General features: G+C 37.9%; 1 protein-coding gene across 1 annotated transcript; it reads right to left on the reverse strand.

Moving 5' to 3' along the window:
* Positions 1-744: 744 nt before the first annotated feature.
* On the reverse strand, positions 745-3,188 carry LOC131301768 (cytochrome P450 CYP749A22-like). Its single transcript, XM_058328177.1, has 5 exons — positions 2,602-3,188; positions 2,276-2,499; positions 1,914-2,146; positions 1,444-1,816; positions 745-1,364 (listed from the first exon to the last, which is right to left on the reverse strand). Exons 1-5 carry the CDS (start codon positions 2,882-2,884, stop codon positions 936-938), a joined length of 1,542 nt encoding a protein of 513 aa, XP_058184160.1. The 5' UTR covers positions 2,885-3,188; the 3' UTR covers positions 745-935.
* Between the last annotated feature and the right edge of the window lie 14,371 nt (positions 3,189-17,559).

The following is a 17,559-nucleotide window of genomic DNA, read 5'->3' on the forward strand; positions in this document are numbered from 1 at the left end:
TGAGAGATGGCGAAGATGTCACATAAATAAATGCACACAAACAAAACGTTGTATATATGACAAAAAAATAAACATATAATCTTATATAAGGTTATATGTTTTTAAGATTATATGTGCAGTGACGGAGCGGGTGAGATCTAGAATGTAGAGAGAGAGAGAGAGTTGTCAAAATTCTAAAAAAAAAAAAAACCCGGAAAGGACTTGGGAGCTTGATCGATAAGGGGCTAGGCAAGAGAAGAGTTGTTCAATGACGGAGGGTAGTGTATTTTTTTCTCTTTACTTCGCTTCTTTGTTCGGATTTAGTCCGGTAGTTTGTTGGTCATGTGATTAGTATTAGTTTTATTTTCTGCAAACATGATCTCGCTAGGCGAGTTTGAAATAGGGCTGCACATACTATGCTCTGATTGCCCTCTCTAATGGTTTGTACGGTCTGTGGACACCCATTTGCTCTTTGCTTCCATTGGGTTCATCTCTGTTGTATAGACTTTCGCCTCACAGTTGAATTGAACTTCTCCTATTTGAAAAAAATAAAATAAAAATGAAGGCACAAAGAGTACGGCTTATAAGGATCCAATTCCAAACACCCATCGGTTAATTTGTGGTCAATCATAGCTTTCTTGTTGATGCTCGAATTCTTTAATTCCCAATCCACAAAAAAACTGTTCTTGTCAAGATAAGCAAAAATAAAGCTGTTTTCTGTAAATAATACAGTAAAGTAGCATTGACAAGAAAGATCAGAATTCATCAGGTATAAAGCATTGTCTGTTGTAACAGTACATGCATGCTGTTATTGTATTATCATTAGAATTTATGTGCGTATATGTAAGTAATATTGTCCTTTTTCTCAAGGACCTTCAATATCCATCTCTGTGACAACACATTTATTTGCTTGAAATTTAAGACTGTTTTGCACCCAGTGCGCAGCTTGATACATACTAGAGAGGGTGAAGCACCACCTGAACCCCGTGTTCCGGCCGAACTGTGAACTGAAAAATTGGAGAGTGAACATAGGTTGGGGACAGAGTGAAGGCGTAGCGTTGGAGAATCATCGAGAGAGTGATTTTTGCTTCATTGGTCGCAAAGTTCATGCCTGCGCAATTGCGCGGTCCCAGACCAAACGGAATGTACCCTGCCGGGTTGTTGTTTGTAGCTTTAGCAACTCCTCCTGAAAATCTTTCTGGATTGAAGAGATGCGCGTCCTCTCCCCAAATGTGAGGATCAAGATGAAGAGACAGCATCGGAATGTGTACGATGATATCGGCTGGGAGAACCAACCTTATCAATTTGCTTTCACGTTCTACTTTCCTCATGAGACTGATGGCCGGAGGATACAGCCTTAGGGTCTCGTTAATGACCATGGTCATCTACACACAAAAATAAATTACTCAAGTAAGTTGGCATTACTACGAACTTATATATGAGGTATAAGGTCAGGGGGTGTACCTTTTTCATTCTTGCAATGCCTTCTGCATTTGGTTTCTGCTCTCCAAATAACTCAAGAACCTCCTTCCGTAATTGGTCTTGCCAATCCGCATAGATTGCTAGAAGGAGGATGGTCCACGAAAGCAAGTTGGCCGTTGTTTCATGTCCGGCAATGTAGAAGGTTTTACATTCATCAACCACGTCTTCCAGTGTAATCCTATTCGTCTCGTCAGGATCGTTATAAGCCTCCACAAGTAGTCCAAGAAGATCAGTCCCAAAGTTTCCCTGTTCTCCTAATACCTTTTCTCGCTTCCTTATAATCCTTGTAATGGAATCCCGTATTTCTCGTTGAAGTTTATCTGATTCTATGTCATCGCTTCTATTCCAAAACAGGCTGAACAAATACGAACAATATAAAATACTCTATGATAAGAAAACTGCGCTGCGTTTTTCTTTTTCTTGGGATTAAATGAAGCATGAGTTTCACTTACCTAAGGCCAGGAAGCCTGATTTTGAAGAAATTTCTGGAATAGATGGTTACCATCTTCATCAGCATCTCGAATATGCCTTTCCCTTCTAAATAACTACTACCAAAAGCTGTCCTCGAGATGACTTCGGATGCTAGTAGTCTAAATTCTTCTGACACCTCAATCTCTTTGCCTTCATGATGTTTCCACCTTTCTAGCATCATCTCAACACTCTCAATCATCGCCGGAACCATATCCTGCATAGTTAGAGGCACGTATGCTATTGTTCACCAGATTAATCTTTGTTTCTAATGACGTAACATAATAATCCAAACATTTTGATACAAAATAATCCAAAACCAGACAATAGCAGCTAGAACACATACTTTTAGGCTCTCTGCATAGAAAGCGTGGTTGACGAGTTTCCTTTGCTTTGCCCATTTTTCGCCTTTAGTAGTCACAAGCCCATCCCCTAACAGCTTCTTTAAGAAGCCTTCAATACCTCCTTTCGGATAAATCTTTTCCTTGTCGTTAAGTATTTCCTTTGCATATTCTGATTCTGTAATAACTAACTGAGCTTCGGGACCATGCCACATAAGCATATTCTTCCCTGACCCAAAAAAAAGGAAACCAAGAAATCATCAAAAACTAGATTGAAACTTTTCCTAGAGTAAGGAAAGACGGTCTTCTTCTTTTTTGAGTATTTTCGTACCGTATATGTTGAGCCAAGTATGTAGATGTGGCTGGAGTCTGGGGAATATGTTGTGCGATAAACCCATTGGTTTGCTCATGGTCGCTGTTGTCATGCTGAGGACCTCTTTCGTATTTCCATGGATGAATCTGTAAGGAGGGCCTCTGATCCCCTGTAAATTCATCGCACGTTGAATGCGAATTGGAGTCCACCACATTTTGCGAAGGAGGGTGAGGAGAAAAAATAGAAGGTAAAAACAAAGAGAGCATGAAAGAAGGATTGTTATGGTTTCTAGGACACCCATATCAAGCTCAAGTCACAGAACTCCGAGAAGCAGTTGAATTATTAGTTTATTTGGTTTAGGTTTGTGGTGTCAATCTTTCTTTTTGCATGGTAGTACTAAATGGTCTTAAGCCAATTAGGATCTAAACCCACAAACACAAACACAAAATGACACAACGCATAGATATACGTGGTTCCCCAAAATCGGGAACTCCACAGAGGGACAGCGGATTCTAATTATGCACGGAGGATTACAATCTCTTTCTCATCGAGACTCACAATGTCTCGTGTATCTCTCTGATTTATGATACAAATACCAGAGCCTAAAGCTCTGATTTATAGGCCATGCTCCACCCAAGTGACTCAGAGGGATGTGAGATGATAATGAGAGGAGTTACATGGCCTCCAAAGTCAACAACTGAATGGGCTAAGGATATTGATGTTCCAAGTCGTTTGACTTCAGAGGTTGTAGTAGTGATGGGAGCAGAGACATTTTGACACAGATACGTTTGGAACCTTCCGAGATGGTCTCACAGCGCATTCGAGGAATCCACTTGTATCGGACAAAATAGTACGCATCTATGGCTGAATTTGTGTCCGGTCCACATTTTAGTTTTCAAAGCATCCCTAGGAATAAACGATATTACGAAATAATCTTTTTTCATTTGAGATGGATATATTGTTGGGCAAAGTCCACTTTGACCCCCTATGGTATGAGCCATATGCGGATACACCCCATTTGGTTTAAAAGTGTGCACATAATCTCCTGTGATTTTGAAAATATGCGGATAGATCTCCTACCGTCATGTTTTTCATCCATATTAATGGACACATCATTAAAAGACCGATATACCCTCATCATGTCCTTTGATTATTCTTCTTTTTTAAATCTAACTACACCATTTCCTATGTCAAAAATTGAATTCAAAACGTTGATATTGTAAAATTCGACGAGTACTACATCTATGCCAAAATTCAAGTCAATCAAAAAATGAAAAGCTCATGGTCGAATCGATTTTGTTATGAAATAAAAATTTCAAATTTGAATTTACTAAAAATTAGATCACTGTGTTATTGATACCTGATCGAGATGATTTTTTTACAGAGATACTCTATTCTTTATTTAATATATTATGAACTGCTTAGATTACATTCTAGAGGCATGTGAGATACACCTCCGTTAATATAGATGAAAAACATGAAGGCAGATGGTCTATCCGCAAAATTTTAAAATCACAGGAGGTTATGTGCACACTTTTAGATCATAGGGAGTGTATCCACACATGACTAAAACCACAAGGGGTGAAAGTGGACTTTGCCCTATATTGTTATTGTATGAATAGTAAGTTCAAGTTAAGCAAGCATGATTCCTGTGACATTCGCAATGACAACACTGTCTATACAAGAAAAATATCCGGTCGGGAAAAACTCTATCCAAGTGTATGTGTCTGAAGCATTATTAATTTTTATGACATTTGCAATGACCTGTCTGAAATTGTAATTAATGAGGATAAGCGATCCCACTGAAGCAGTCATTCCACATCCTACTGTATGTCTGAGCAAACAAATAACATTAAAAGAGGAGAACTTGGGCTACCATCATTCCTCTATCTATTTCGAAGCATCTTCAGCAGCTTGTATGTGAAGATTTGGAGGGTTTTGTGCATCGATTTTGGGTGAGATCTTTCCTCTTTAGTTGTAGTTTGTTAGATAGGGTGTTTGTGAGATCTTTGAATCTCTTTGTAAAACCCTTTATAAACATTGGTGATACTAGAAACTTCTCTTTCGTGAAGTAGGCATTGAGGCTGACCCACGTAAATACTGTGTACTTTGTGCTTGTGCGTGCTTATTAATTTTATTGCGCACCGTTACAGGTGGGATTGGGTATAATCCCAACTAGGGGAAGTCGAGTAATAAGTAAAAGGAAAGTGTTATGGTCCATGAAAAGGAATTGGACCGTCCAATTTCTTTTCCTGCACACTTTTATGAGCATATTTCATGGACCCTATCAATCCTCTAAGTAAAACCACAACTTGTTTCTTTTGTAGAGGGGATAGCCACATGTTACTTTGGTCCATCCATGAACAAAAGGATAAATATCAGTAAGCGTGGAGATATAGTAACCGTGGAATTGGAGGAGATGTAGTGCACCCGCCGCACGACCAATCCGACTATCTATTTCGGCACGGACGATTTGGATTTAATCTGAACTCCTACAAATTCTAGCCGTCCATTGTTCGGATGAAAATCCAGTAACCGTATATGTGTCAAATGTATCTGATAAAAAAGAGAGAAAGTCAACAGTCAACTGTGTATATATATACAACAAAGTAAAAGTGGGGAAAGATTATGATAGATTGGGTCAAGATCAATCCTTTGGACTTTAATTTAGGCTCTGTTTGGAAGTTAGGGAAAGAAAAGGAAAAAAAAAGAGTAAATAATGAAGGAGAAAATGAGATGAAAAATTGAAGAGAAATTGAGAGAAAAGTTGAGTTAAAATTTAAAAATTTTCGTCTCTTTTTTTAAGAACCAAACAATATTTTAGCTAGTGCTAAAGTCTACTTTTTCGACTAGAACTGTCTAATAAATTTTTTTTTTTGAACGGCCAAAAAGAACTGTCTGATATAAACTATATATTAGCTAGTGCCAAAGTCTCGTAAATTGAAAAGAGAGTTGATTAAAATCTTTTGGGTGCTAATCGAGCTAAACAAGCCAAACACAATATTTGCTCAGCTTGATTTGATCTCTTTTTACCCTTTCTCAACTTAGCTTGAGTTTGACAATTTTTTTGGGACCACTTATTCAAGCTTGGGTCACATTTGTACTTTGTGATAGTGATAAATTTGCCTTGGCTTGTGAAATATGAAAGTTGATCGAGCTTTCAAGCCTGAGTTAATCTTGTAAAGTTCCAAATTACAAAAGCTGGGGGGAAAAAAAAAAACTATACACCAATACACCTGCACAAAATTTGCCTAGCCTTTCATTGTGTCTGTAACTTTTAAACACAATAAAAGCAATTTTTGTCACTCAATTCATCATAGTATTTCGCACATCCATCCATATATAACATATAATAATAATAATATAATATAATATAACATATAACAAGGGAAGGGATTTTTTCAAAATGTCCTCTCACAAACTAACTTTTGGATGGCATTTTTGTAAATATTTCGGATTCTCAATGGCAAAAGAAGGACATGTTTAAGGGCTGAGATCGAAACCAATCCAAGGCCTGAAAACAAGGATAGCATTTTGGTAAAATTATCAAGCTGATTTAGGGATTTAGGGCCCAAATCAGGGCTTTTTCCCAAATCCTGATGAAGATCACGTCTCATCCATTTGTTTCAAATTTTGAAAACTCTCTCTTTGATGCGCAGCCCTCACCTCTCTCTCTCTCTCTCTCTCTCTCTCTCCGTCCCTCCCGCCCTTACCTCTGTTCTCTCTCTTCCTCACCCTGTTCTTCTTCCTCGATCGCCTCACAGCCATCGTCCGCTGCTTGCTTATCTGACGATCTAATCCCATAGTGAAGTTTCTAGGTCTTTATCGGTGGCTGCAGCAGCAGTAGCCGCGAAGGAGGTGAGTCACATACGAGGAACCCAGTTTTCTTGATGCGGATTTTCGTTTTGTTTCTGATTCAGGATCTCATTTTTCTTCACTATTTTGGATGATTTGTACTCCAAAATCCACTCGGATTTGACTTACTGTGTCGGTCTACGGATGATTTAACTATAATTTAACAAGGGAAGGGGGTTTTTTCAAAATATCCTCTCACAAACTAACTTTTGGATGGTATTTTTGTAAATATTTTGGATTCTCAATGGCAATGTTTTAAAAAGCGCGCAAAGCGCAAGGCATGCGCTTCGAAGATGTGGGCTATAGCGCAGAACCCTAATGTCACGACCCTAGCCCGCCCCTAAAGGCTCTAGTCACAACAAGGCGCCAGTGATCACATCACTAAGGCCATATTAAAGTTAAACACCTCATTAGCAAATGACTAAAGGGACTTAATTAACGACAAGCGAAAGCAAATTCTATTTTATTATATATGCCAAACCAAAAGTCTTCACAAGGATCTCTACATTGCAAACCACCCAGAGCTGTGCATATTTACATAAAAAAATGCTCACCAAAAACAACTCCCCATCTACAAGCCAACATCTACTTAGTGCGACCAAAAGAAGAGTTGCACGCCACCACTCTACGTCCCGTTGCCTGAAAGGTGGGAAAATTCATAAGCCAAAGCCCGTATGAATGATTAATACACAATTCACATGCTTTCCATGGACAATGATAAAACCATTTAAAATAAACGAATCATTTCTCATAGCAACATAGCATAGTAATGCACATCCTCTATTCATTTCATGTCTACCAGGCGTCTCCGGTAGTGGATAAGTTAAGACGTCTTTCGTTATCCGATTTAATAGCCATGCCTTGCTAGCCTTTTAGCACGTGTCCCCTAGCAAGCTGGGACGTGGGAGGATGCCATTAATAGATATAAAACATGTCCACATTCCATTGATATTCCATGGAGTTTATATCAAATTATAAAACATCATTGAAGCGTAAAGCTTATAACAAACCATGTGTTTTGGGTATTAATCACTCACCTCGTATCCACGTGTCACCCGAACCTCCTAAGACAATTAGGCAACAAAACATGATTAGAGGATGTCAAACAAGCCTATTTTTAATGAACATAAGGTCCTAGGGTAAAATTATAAAGTTACAAAGCTAGCTTTAAACGAACATAATCTGCAGCTCTAACTTCAACTTAAAATCTGACTTTGCACAAGAATAACTAAGACACAATCTTCATGCATTTTTTTAGGTCTATGAGTCTAGTTTCAAAATCAGAAATCGGATCGCAATTTCATCGCCCAAGCTCAAAATTATAGCCGTTCCCGTAAAGTGCGACGATGCTGTCAGCACAGCAGATACCACAACAGCAGGTCGGTTAACGAATTTTAACTTCTTCCACATTGTGAATTAGGTTCTGAAAATTTTACACAGTAAAGTAGACACATACAGACATCTTCAGTAAAAATATCAAAAAATATTAAGATCGGGAGGATGGTGAGAAAAATTCCTCAAGAACAAGGCAGATTCAATTCTGTTGGAGCTCTAAATAGCCTACCCACAAGCTATACGAATTTCTGAGGTAAAACCCTAAAATTCACATCAAAACTCATACAGAAACTTCACAAAAACATGAGGAAACCAGAGCATACTCAGGGGCTGCCTCAAATATACCAAATTCATGAATTACACCAACTTTAAACATGTCAATTTCTGGGAATTTAAACAGGGTTCATGAGTTTCCAACACAAACTTCAATCTCTACCCTAAACCCACTTAGATTCAGCACTTCTAGCAAAAATTGAACATCAAGAACAAGAAAATCTAGGCATGTACTTACCAAATTAGGCTTCAATCCAAGTCTAGGAAGAAACCTCCAAGATTTTCTTCTTCTTCTTTTTCCTTCTCACCGAACGGTGCTCTCCTCTCTCTCACTCTCTCTCTCTCTACGTGTGATGAGGATAAAGGAAGACCGTAGTTTTGTTTTGCTAGGCTTAGAAAAATTATTGTGTGTGTGTGTGTGCCATATGCCAACTTATACTCCAATTTCATTTAGCTAGCAAATTAAGCCCAATTTCACATATTAAGCCTTAAACATATCACATAATTAACTTAAAATATAATTAAAGATTAGGGGTATTACACCTAAGGCGCTGAAGCGCGTGCCATGGCGCAAAGTGCTGAGGCGCGTGCTTTTCGTCTGTGAGCCAAAAATCAGATCTGACAGCTCTCATCCATACATAACATGTTTGCGATGCACTGAATAATTCTTTATTTTAAGTCGATTTCAACCCTAATCGATCATACCCAGCAGAGCAGCTTTAACGACAGTAGCTTTTGCTCATTTTCTTCTCCTCCTGTTCGATCGAGAGATAGCAGCTCCAGGTAAGCTCCTCCTCCTCCTCTTCCGTCTTCTCACGTCCCTGTTCTTTTTTTTCTTCTTCTTCTCATCACGTCTCTGTTTTTTTCTTCTTCTTCTTCTTCTCGCATTTCTGTTTTTTTTTCTTCTCCTTCCTCTTCTTCTTCTTCTTCTCCCACGTCTCTGTTTTTTTTGTTTTTTTTATTTTTTTATTCCTTCCATAACAGAAAATCAAAATTTCAAATTAGTTAGACTGTAGAAAATCGAAGTTTCTGTCCCTTCCACGTCTCTGTATGCCTCTAGATTTTATAGCCTTTAATCCTTATGTTATGTCGCTAGGGCTAAACATTATTATGTAAGCTTTTCATGGGTGATATGTTATGTTTAGTGTTTGGAACTTTCGTTTAACCATTGACATGTTATGTTTTATGACATTTGAAAGTTTTACAAGTGTTTGTTATTCTAATAAAATTTGCCTCGTTGCAAAGAAGAAAAAAAATTTGCGCTTCGCGTCAATAAAGCGCGCGCCGCGCCTCGCGCTAAAGTCCCAGGGGACCGTTGCACCTCAGTGCGCCTTTCGCCATTTAAAACACTACTCAATGGCAAAAGAAGGACATGTTTAAGGGAAGAGATCGAAACCAATCCAAGGGCTGAAAACAAGGATGGCATATATCAAGCTGATTTAGGGATTTAGAGCCCAGATTAGGGTTTTTCTCCAAATCCTGATGAAGACCACGTCTCACCCATTTGTTTCAAATTTTGAAAACTCTCTCTCTGATGCGCAGCCCTCACCTCTCTCTCTCTCTCTCTCCCGCCCTTACCTCTGTTCTCTCTCTTTCTCACCCTGTTCTTCTTCCTCGCCTCATAGCCATCGCCCACTGCTTGCTTCTCTGACGATCTAATCCCATAGTTGTTACGGCCTAGAATTTTATTTAATTTATTAATTTTTTTGGCCATTATTTAATTGGGTGTTATGGTTGGGTCCTGATTAATTATTTTTGTGTACAATGGGTACAATTGCCGTTATTATAACTACAGGGGTATGAGCTTAATTAACCATAGTAATTTAGTTTTACCTCAGTTAGAATTTTTGATATTTTGTTTAACTAGATGGCTATAATTGTGGGTGTTTGTGATTAGTGGGTAGTTTTATAAAGTTATTCATTAGGAGATATTTTCACGGAGTAAGGTTTTTATTTGGAGAGAACGTGAGTCAGTGAAAGTCATTATATTAGACTAGGGTTGTTTATTTTGAGAGAGAGAAGTTGCAACAGTTGAAGTTGAGAGCAGCAGTCAAGGATTTCGGAGTGGTCTTCTTTGGATTCTCTGAGGTAATTAGTTTTCATCTACTTCGTTTTCTAATCTGCCGCTTCACAAAGCCATCAGGTCTTTCAATTGGGCTCTAGTTTTTAGTTAATTTATTGTTTGTACGATGGTGTGTACGTGGGAAACATCATGTGGTGTGGCAGTTTGTGATGATCTAAGGTTGTAATAATCTGAGAAGGGATTTCGATGTTGCTCAAGGTATTGGAGAGAGTTCTTTGTTTAATAGTTTTGTTACTCAATGCAATAGTAGTTTCGGAGTAGACGGCTTTGGACTGTTATGAGTGCAAGTGCTTTATACATATTTTATTGGTAACAAAGGTGATTATTTTTTTTGCTCGGCAAACGAAACTTTTATTACAAATTCGAAGGGATACAACGAGGGCTCAGTCAGATCAAGCAAGAAAGGAAACGTCAAACAAAAACTTCCAACAGAACGTTGGAGGAGACGCACCTCACCTCACCCAAACTGCAAGCAAATTTTACAGTTTTAACAACCTAATTCCATCCAAAAAAACTTTAAATTCCTCCACCGAATACACCTTAATGTCGAACTTTGCCTTTATCCACATAGCAACTCTAGCTTTTATCTTCTCAACCACGACCTCGGTTGTCACTGTTGCATTGTTAAACACATACTCATTTCGCACCAACCACAACGACCACATCGTCGCAAAGAAAGAAATTTCCCACAAACTTTTCTCCAAATTTCTGAACCGATTATCCACCCACCACCTGAATAAAGTTTCCAACGATTCGGGGCATACCCATTTCACATGCCACCAATCCAGAATCTGCGACCAAACCTCCCATGAAAACTGGCAATGCAAGAAAAGGTGTTGTGGAGTTTCCAAGAACAAAGAACATATTGGGCAAAAAGAAGATTGTCCCTCTGGAATCATATTTCTGCCCAATAACACTGATCTCGTAGCCACCTTGGATTGAATAGCCATCCAAACAAAAATTTCCACCTTAGGGGGGCTAAGGTTCTTCCAAATGGATTCCAACCCCGAACTACCTGAATGCCCATTACTTTCCCACTGATTGTACACCGACTTAACCGAGAAACGATTATCAGAAGACCAATTCCAATACAAGGAATCACGACTAGACGAATCTAAACAAACTGATTGAAGTTGCTGCTTTAAAACCTCCACTTGAACAACTTCCCAATCGCGTAATTCTCGACAAAAGGTCAGGTTCCATCGGTTAACTCCCGGACCATTCCAGAGAGCATTGACATTCGCCTCTTTGTGAGTAGAAATTAGGAACAAACGAGGGTAGTCTTCTCTAAGAGTTGTGTCCCCCAACCATACGTGGTTCCAAAATGAAATCTCCATGCCGGAACGAATCTGGATTCTAAATCCCTCCTGGATTATGTTCCCAATACACGAAGATACTTCCCCGAGTGCGCAAATATCCTTCCATAACTTCGTAGCTTTACTTGACATCGGCATACGAGGGAGCCAACAATTCTGCTCCAGGTTATACTTACCTTTGATCACTTTCACCCACAATGAGTCAGGTTCCTTATTGAACCTCCACCACCACTTGGCTAGGAGAGAAAGATTTTGAATCATCAAATTTTTCACACCTAAACCTCCATTCTCCTTTTTCTTACAAATTTGGAAGGGGTAACAGGTGGTTTCATGATATTGTTCTTGGAAAAAGATCTCGTTGGGTGTTCGTGGGTGGACCTTTGGTGGCTACTGTTGGCTTAGGAAACTTAGGAATGTTTAGGTTGTGGTAATTTTATAGCAGTAGTTTTCCTAGCTTTGTATTGTCTGTATATTATATTTAAATTAGTTAGTTACTTGTATGCTCTATTTTTGTACAGGATAGTTTCGTTTTGCGTGTTCGACTTGCATTACTTTTGGACACAGGTGAGTGGTTAAGCATGTTACGTACTTGCGAACTTCCCCGTATCCCTTAAATTATTGTTTTAGAAAATTAATGATTGAAATCGGGAACATATATTTATTTTATTTGGGTCTTGAAATTGGCATGCGAATTGGTGAAACTATTTATTGTTTGGATAATCTTTTGGTGAGAATTTTGTGGATATTGTTGGGAACATATTTTGGCAGTCCAGGGAAATTAATCCTCTGTGTGCGGGTGACTCTGGCCATTAGGGAAGAAACCGGATTGAGCCGGTGATCCTAATGCTCAACGGTTGTTATTGACCGGATCATTCTTAGGGAAAAGTTCCACGGGCTGCCTACTCGTGGTGACTCTAATTTTTTATATTGGATCCAATTATGAAACATTTATTCACTGGCATTTGGTTCTATCGATATTGATTATGGTTTTCCATTATTGTTGGAGATTGGTTTGTGATCACCATTGAGATTTATTGGTAAATGATTTATGGCCAAATTTGTTGGTTTGATGCACACCTTTGTATGCCAAAATATGTTATCGTGATAATCTATTTTTAGCCATGTTTTGGAATTGTATTATTATACATGCTTTACTACTCACTGAGCTCGTCAGCTAACGGATTTATTCCAACTTCATTTTCAGGCAAGTTGGGCAGTTAGGAGGACTCTGGCGGCATCTCGGAGATTTCATTTGTTGACCTCCTTAGGGTGTCTCATCTTTTTATTTTTTTGTTTTAATAATCGCTTCCGCATTCGAAACATTTGTCAAAAATGGATTCTTTTTATTATGGTTGGATCAGTGGATGTTGGTTGTTTCATAGGATGTTTGTGCCCCATGCTTTTTGTTGAACTTATATGGTTGGAGTTGTTTTTAATAAAAAAAAAGTGGTTGGCTGTTTAGTAGTTCTTTGCTTTGGAATTTAATTAAATTCATTTTTAGGTTGCATGTCCTACGAGTTTTGGTTTTGTGGTTCATGGCCGGTCACTTCTCATTTTGGGGTGTGACAATAGTGAAGTTTCCAGGTCTTTATCGGTGGCTGCAGCAGCAGCAGTCGCGAAGGAGATGAGTCACATACGAGTAACCCAGTTTTCTTGACGCGGATTTTCGTTTTGTTTCTGATTCGGGATCTCATTTTTCTTCACTATTTTGGATGATTTGTATTCCAAAATCCACTCGGATTTGACTTACTGTGTCGGTCTACGGATGATTTAACTATAATTTATTGGTGGGTTTCGACTCATGTTGTGTATTGTTCTCAATTGGGTTCAAGTATTTTTGGATTTAAGAGTCAAATTTTTGCAGGAAATGGTTTTTATTTCATTTTGGTAATTAATTTAGCTGATTCTTGCATATAAAAGTGATGATATATAGTTAGTATTGACGTTTGTTGGGCAATAGTGTACCAAAAAAAGATGATTTGTTTGGATAATAACTGCCGAGTTTTAGGATTTTCTGTATATCTATGAAAGAGTGAAAACAGTCAAGTTTGGGAGAGATGGAAGGGTCCTATCTATCTGACATAGGAAGGATAATAAAAGGAAATTGAAAAAAAAAACAATCAGGTTCGGGAGAGATGAAAGGGTCCAATCTATATAATTTAGGAAGGATAAAAATCAGTTCTTTTCATATTTTTAAATTAGCATCAAATTACATTTTCTTTTCCTTTTGAAGAAAAAAAATCAGTTCTTTTCCATTATTTTCCTTCATGCCATGGTATGGGCTACATTATAACATTTATAATCTCAGGTGTGTGATGGGATGAAGATCTTGGGGTGCCCGTGATGTGAATCTTAAGCAGGATTTTTAATTTCTTTCAGGATTTTTAATTTCTTCTTTCATGGACGATCTTTCTATCCTTTAACCAAGATTTTTAATTTCTATTTTTTTCCTTGCTGCAGGTCATAAGATTAATAACTTCTTCGGGTACTTTGTATTATCAGAGCTTACTACTTTGATTCTTCTACGTATATTTGGTCTCCAACTTTGGTCCAGGCAATTGGGTTGTAGCCTTTTCATTTTGGGTGTATTGGTGATGTTTAACATGGTAGCTTTTTATTCAATTATTTCTGATGAATCAAGAGATTTTCTTCTTCTGTTTAGTGATTATTTGGAACCTGATCATTGCCAGTATAAGAGTAAGGCATCATCTGCCAGTAAATATTACACGATGCTTTGTTTTATGGGTTTTCATTGCCCAGATTACTTTTCGCAAAAAAACCTGAATATTGGATGATAACTTTATATATTGGTCTTAAATATGTGAGCTTGCTTCTTTGTTGGAAAGACCCGTACAAGTATGTGGAAAGTGAAAACCTTTGCTTTTCTGTTTTTTAGATGAATGAGGAAACGATCTACAAGGTGGATTTCTACCAGACCCAAAAATGGTCCTCTCAATGCTAATGAGTGGATAGGTAACTTTCTATCTCTTACTCCTGTATTGCTTCGTGTGTATGGATAAATATAACGTATAGAGAGGTGACACGTTATGAACAAAAGCCTCAACAATGGTGTACAGAGCTTTTCAGCACCCACAGTTTCTCAAGGTCATTGATTCTTGTGTGTGACTTATGTTTATGGATTATCATGATTATTCCGTAGAATACTGTGATAGATAACTAGAATAAACCAAACTGAGTGTTATATTTTAATCAATTGGGGTCGGCTACATAAATTCTTTTTCTTTATTGAGCCATCATTTTCCCTAAATATTAATTTTTTTTTATAAAATCAGCCTGTTTTGTCCCACGATTAAAACCATTACTCCCTCCGTCCCAAAATGTTTGTCCGGTCCGCAAAATGGAGTCTTAAAAATAATACAATTTTTGCAAGAAAAATTCAAAAGTCTTTTAACAACTTACTAGATATCAATGACTTCGATTAATTTGTGAATTTTTTTTGAATTTTTTCTTTAAAAAATTGCATTATTTTTAAGTTATCGTTTTGCGGACTGGACAAACAATTTGGGACGGAAGGAGTATAATTTAATGGGCACACCCCATATGTGTCTCATAGGTGTTCTTGACGTGGTGCACGTCCCCGGAGTGTAAAAAATGAGGCATTTGGTACCATTTGGACTTGGGAACTGATGGCCGATCAACCTTATGCTGGTGTAACATGAAAAAACAGTTTTCAATTCCATTATTAGCTACAACTGCACAACCATCTATGTCTTAAGCATGAGTGCACGACCATGACCACTTTTGGTAATCCACCAATTGTTAGTTCTACTTTTGGTTTTAAAATGCAAAGATTATTAGACCTCATGTCCTATTAAACATAGAACAGAAAGAATAATGTGCCCATGAAGGATGAAAACATGATTTCTGAATCCAAGCTTCCTTTATTCACCTAAGTTGATTGTGTGGGGTTGTTAATTGATCAAGATTGAAACCTCTCACTTGAGCTCCTGGAAAGGAAAGCTGGGGGATCCGTTCTCTTTGAGCTCGGTAATCGGTATGCCTGAGCCATGATGGCCGAAAATAATGTAAAGGTCAGTCCCCAACATGGACTGGTTGCTACTGGTCTTCGTACCCGAGTGCTGGCTACGCTGAGCCTATAAGGCCAGGCATTGGCACAGTCGTACCGGGCAGGTTAGTGAAACTTAACCGGGCGTTTTACAGAGCATGGCTGTTGTGGTCAAACAGTCAAATACACAAGATTGATTTGCATTCTTTGTAATATGGCCCCTCTGGCTCCCTATAATACACATCAATTCTTTGATGAAGTAAAGTATAAAAAAAATCATATTTTGCCTCTCATCTTAAGCCTGTAATAGGTCATCTTACTAACATGAATGTGATTCTTTATTTTTTCAGGTGTCAATGATTTTGAAGATGGAGCTATTGGATCCTTTGTTAGACAGTTGAGGTCAATAGTAAAATAGAGTAGTTGGTATGAGGCTTAGCACATGCAATTGTACTGTAGTGAATTTCTTTGATTTGTATTTTCTAACTTAAAAAAATTGCTTGATTGTTTTGGAATTCAATGCACTAAATTTTGATGATCCTATGTTGAGTGGGTGTGTGTGGGTGTTTATGTGGTGCTAGAATTTTTGAAAATTGAATGAGTGGCCTTTGGTCAATGCTTTTGAATAAATGCTTTCAGGGATGGGCTCATTTGCAATTAGAAATTATTCATAGTTAGCAGTCTCTGAAGGGCTATGATGAAAATGTGCAAGTTTTTGTATTTGACTTAATTGATGAATTGTTAAAACTGCTCTATGCATATTTTGCGGAGGTTAGGGAGGTTGAAAGAGTGGATCATTAGGCAGTGGTTTAATTGGCTTAGGTTGTGATCATATTTTTTTTTGGCGAAATTTAGACAACTTTGTTTTTGTTGGTAGTTGTAAACTGGTAGTATGTTTTTTTGAATTTCACTTGCTTGAAATTGATTAGATGTACCCTTTTTTAGGCAGAGAAGGATAATTCAATATAGTTGTCTTCAGAACGTGTTACGTCATGCCTTCAGGCACGGGCTCATTCGCTAGTATTCTACAAGAAGTGAAAAGGACTCAAAGCACAATAGGTATTGGAATGCACACTGCCAAGTTCCAAGCATGAATGTACTCTCTACATAAACAATAAGTCCACTCGGACCAATATGTGCAACGGAAACTGGCCAATCACGCTTTGCACTCAAAGAACCTTAAAGTATGTGCTGAGTAGTTGCTTGATTTCGAATGTTTTTACAACCTTTTTTTAGCGTAACTTTAACTCATTTCATCGAAAGGAGAATTGGATGGGAATGAACATTCATCGCGAAAATTGGGTTTTGATTAATTATCGAAGGAAAGGTATTCCTGTCATTGATTGTGTAGACTATAGACTATGGTTCTGACGATGAACGAAAGTGTTGAGGTGATGCTAAAAAAGGTGGAAACATCATGTCATCATTAAGGAAAAGAGATTGAGGTGTTTGAAGAATTCATAATACTTGACATCAAAAGTTATTTGAAGGACAACTTTTGGCAGCAGCGATTTAGAAGGAAAATAAATATTTGAGAAGTTGATGAAGTTGGGAAAGAGTTTAACTTCTTTCTCCTTTTCTCATTCTAATTTATGTTGTTCGCCGTATAAAACGTTTATGGCAGTAAATTCTGGAAGGGCCGGTAATGATGTCGTAGAATCAAAGAAACTTGAAATAGGTGTAAGTTCCATAGGCCGAGCTAAAAGCTCCATAGGCCGATCTAAGCTAGGGTTTTTTCACTAGGGATAGTGGATTATGTTATAGGGATCGTCAAGAAAAGAGAGAAGCATAAGGTCAGAAGTAGACGAGTCGGCAGGAACTGATTTGCTTGGACTACTTACAAAAATCGGATCCCATGATGCACATCTCCTGCCCACTTTCTCTAGAAGCTCTGTATGTGTTTTTTTGACCAAGTCCACCCTCTTTATTTACTATTCAAAATAAGCTTTGGGCTGAAGTGTCTTACTCTTTTGTAACTTCTTTCAAACTATTTCAACATGTATTAGTGAGTGGGACCACTTATTTTTTCCATGGTCATAACTAAAATATATTAATTTCCTGCACATAAGAATTAGTATAGAAAAATA

This window comes from Rhododendron vialii, chromosome 9a (assembly GCF_030253575.1).
Source record: "Rhododendron vialii isolate Sample 1 chromosome 9a, ASM3025357v1".
Taxonomy (NCBI): domain Eukaryota; kingdom Viridiplantae; phylum Streptophyta; class Magnoliopsida; order Ericales; family Ericaceae; genus Rhododendron; species Rhododendron vialii.

What these genes read in the sequence shown, in the direction of transcription:
- LOC131301768 (XM_058328177.1), bottom strand. Translation starts at nt 2,884, where the DNA reads ATGGGTGTCCTAGAAACCATAACAATCCTTCTTTCATGCTCTCTTTGT. An exon ending in TACTTGGCTCAACATATACG is followed by an intron (nt 2,500 to 2,601) that starts GTACGAAAATAC and finishes TTTTTGGGTCAG; the next exon opens with GGAAGAATATGCTTATGTGG. An exon ending in TCTATGCAGAGAGCCTAAAA is followed by an intron (nt 2,147 to 2,275) that starts GTATGTGTTCTA and finishes CTAACTATGCAG; the next exon opens with GATATGGTTCCGGCGATGAT.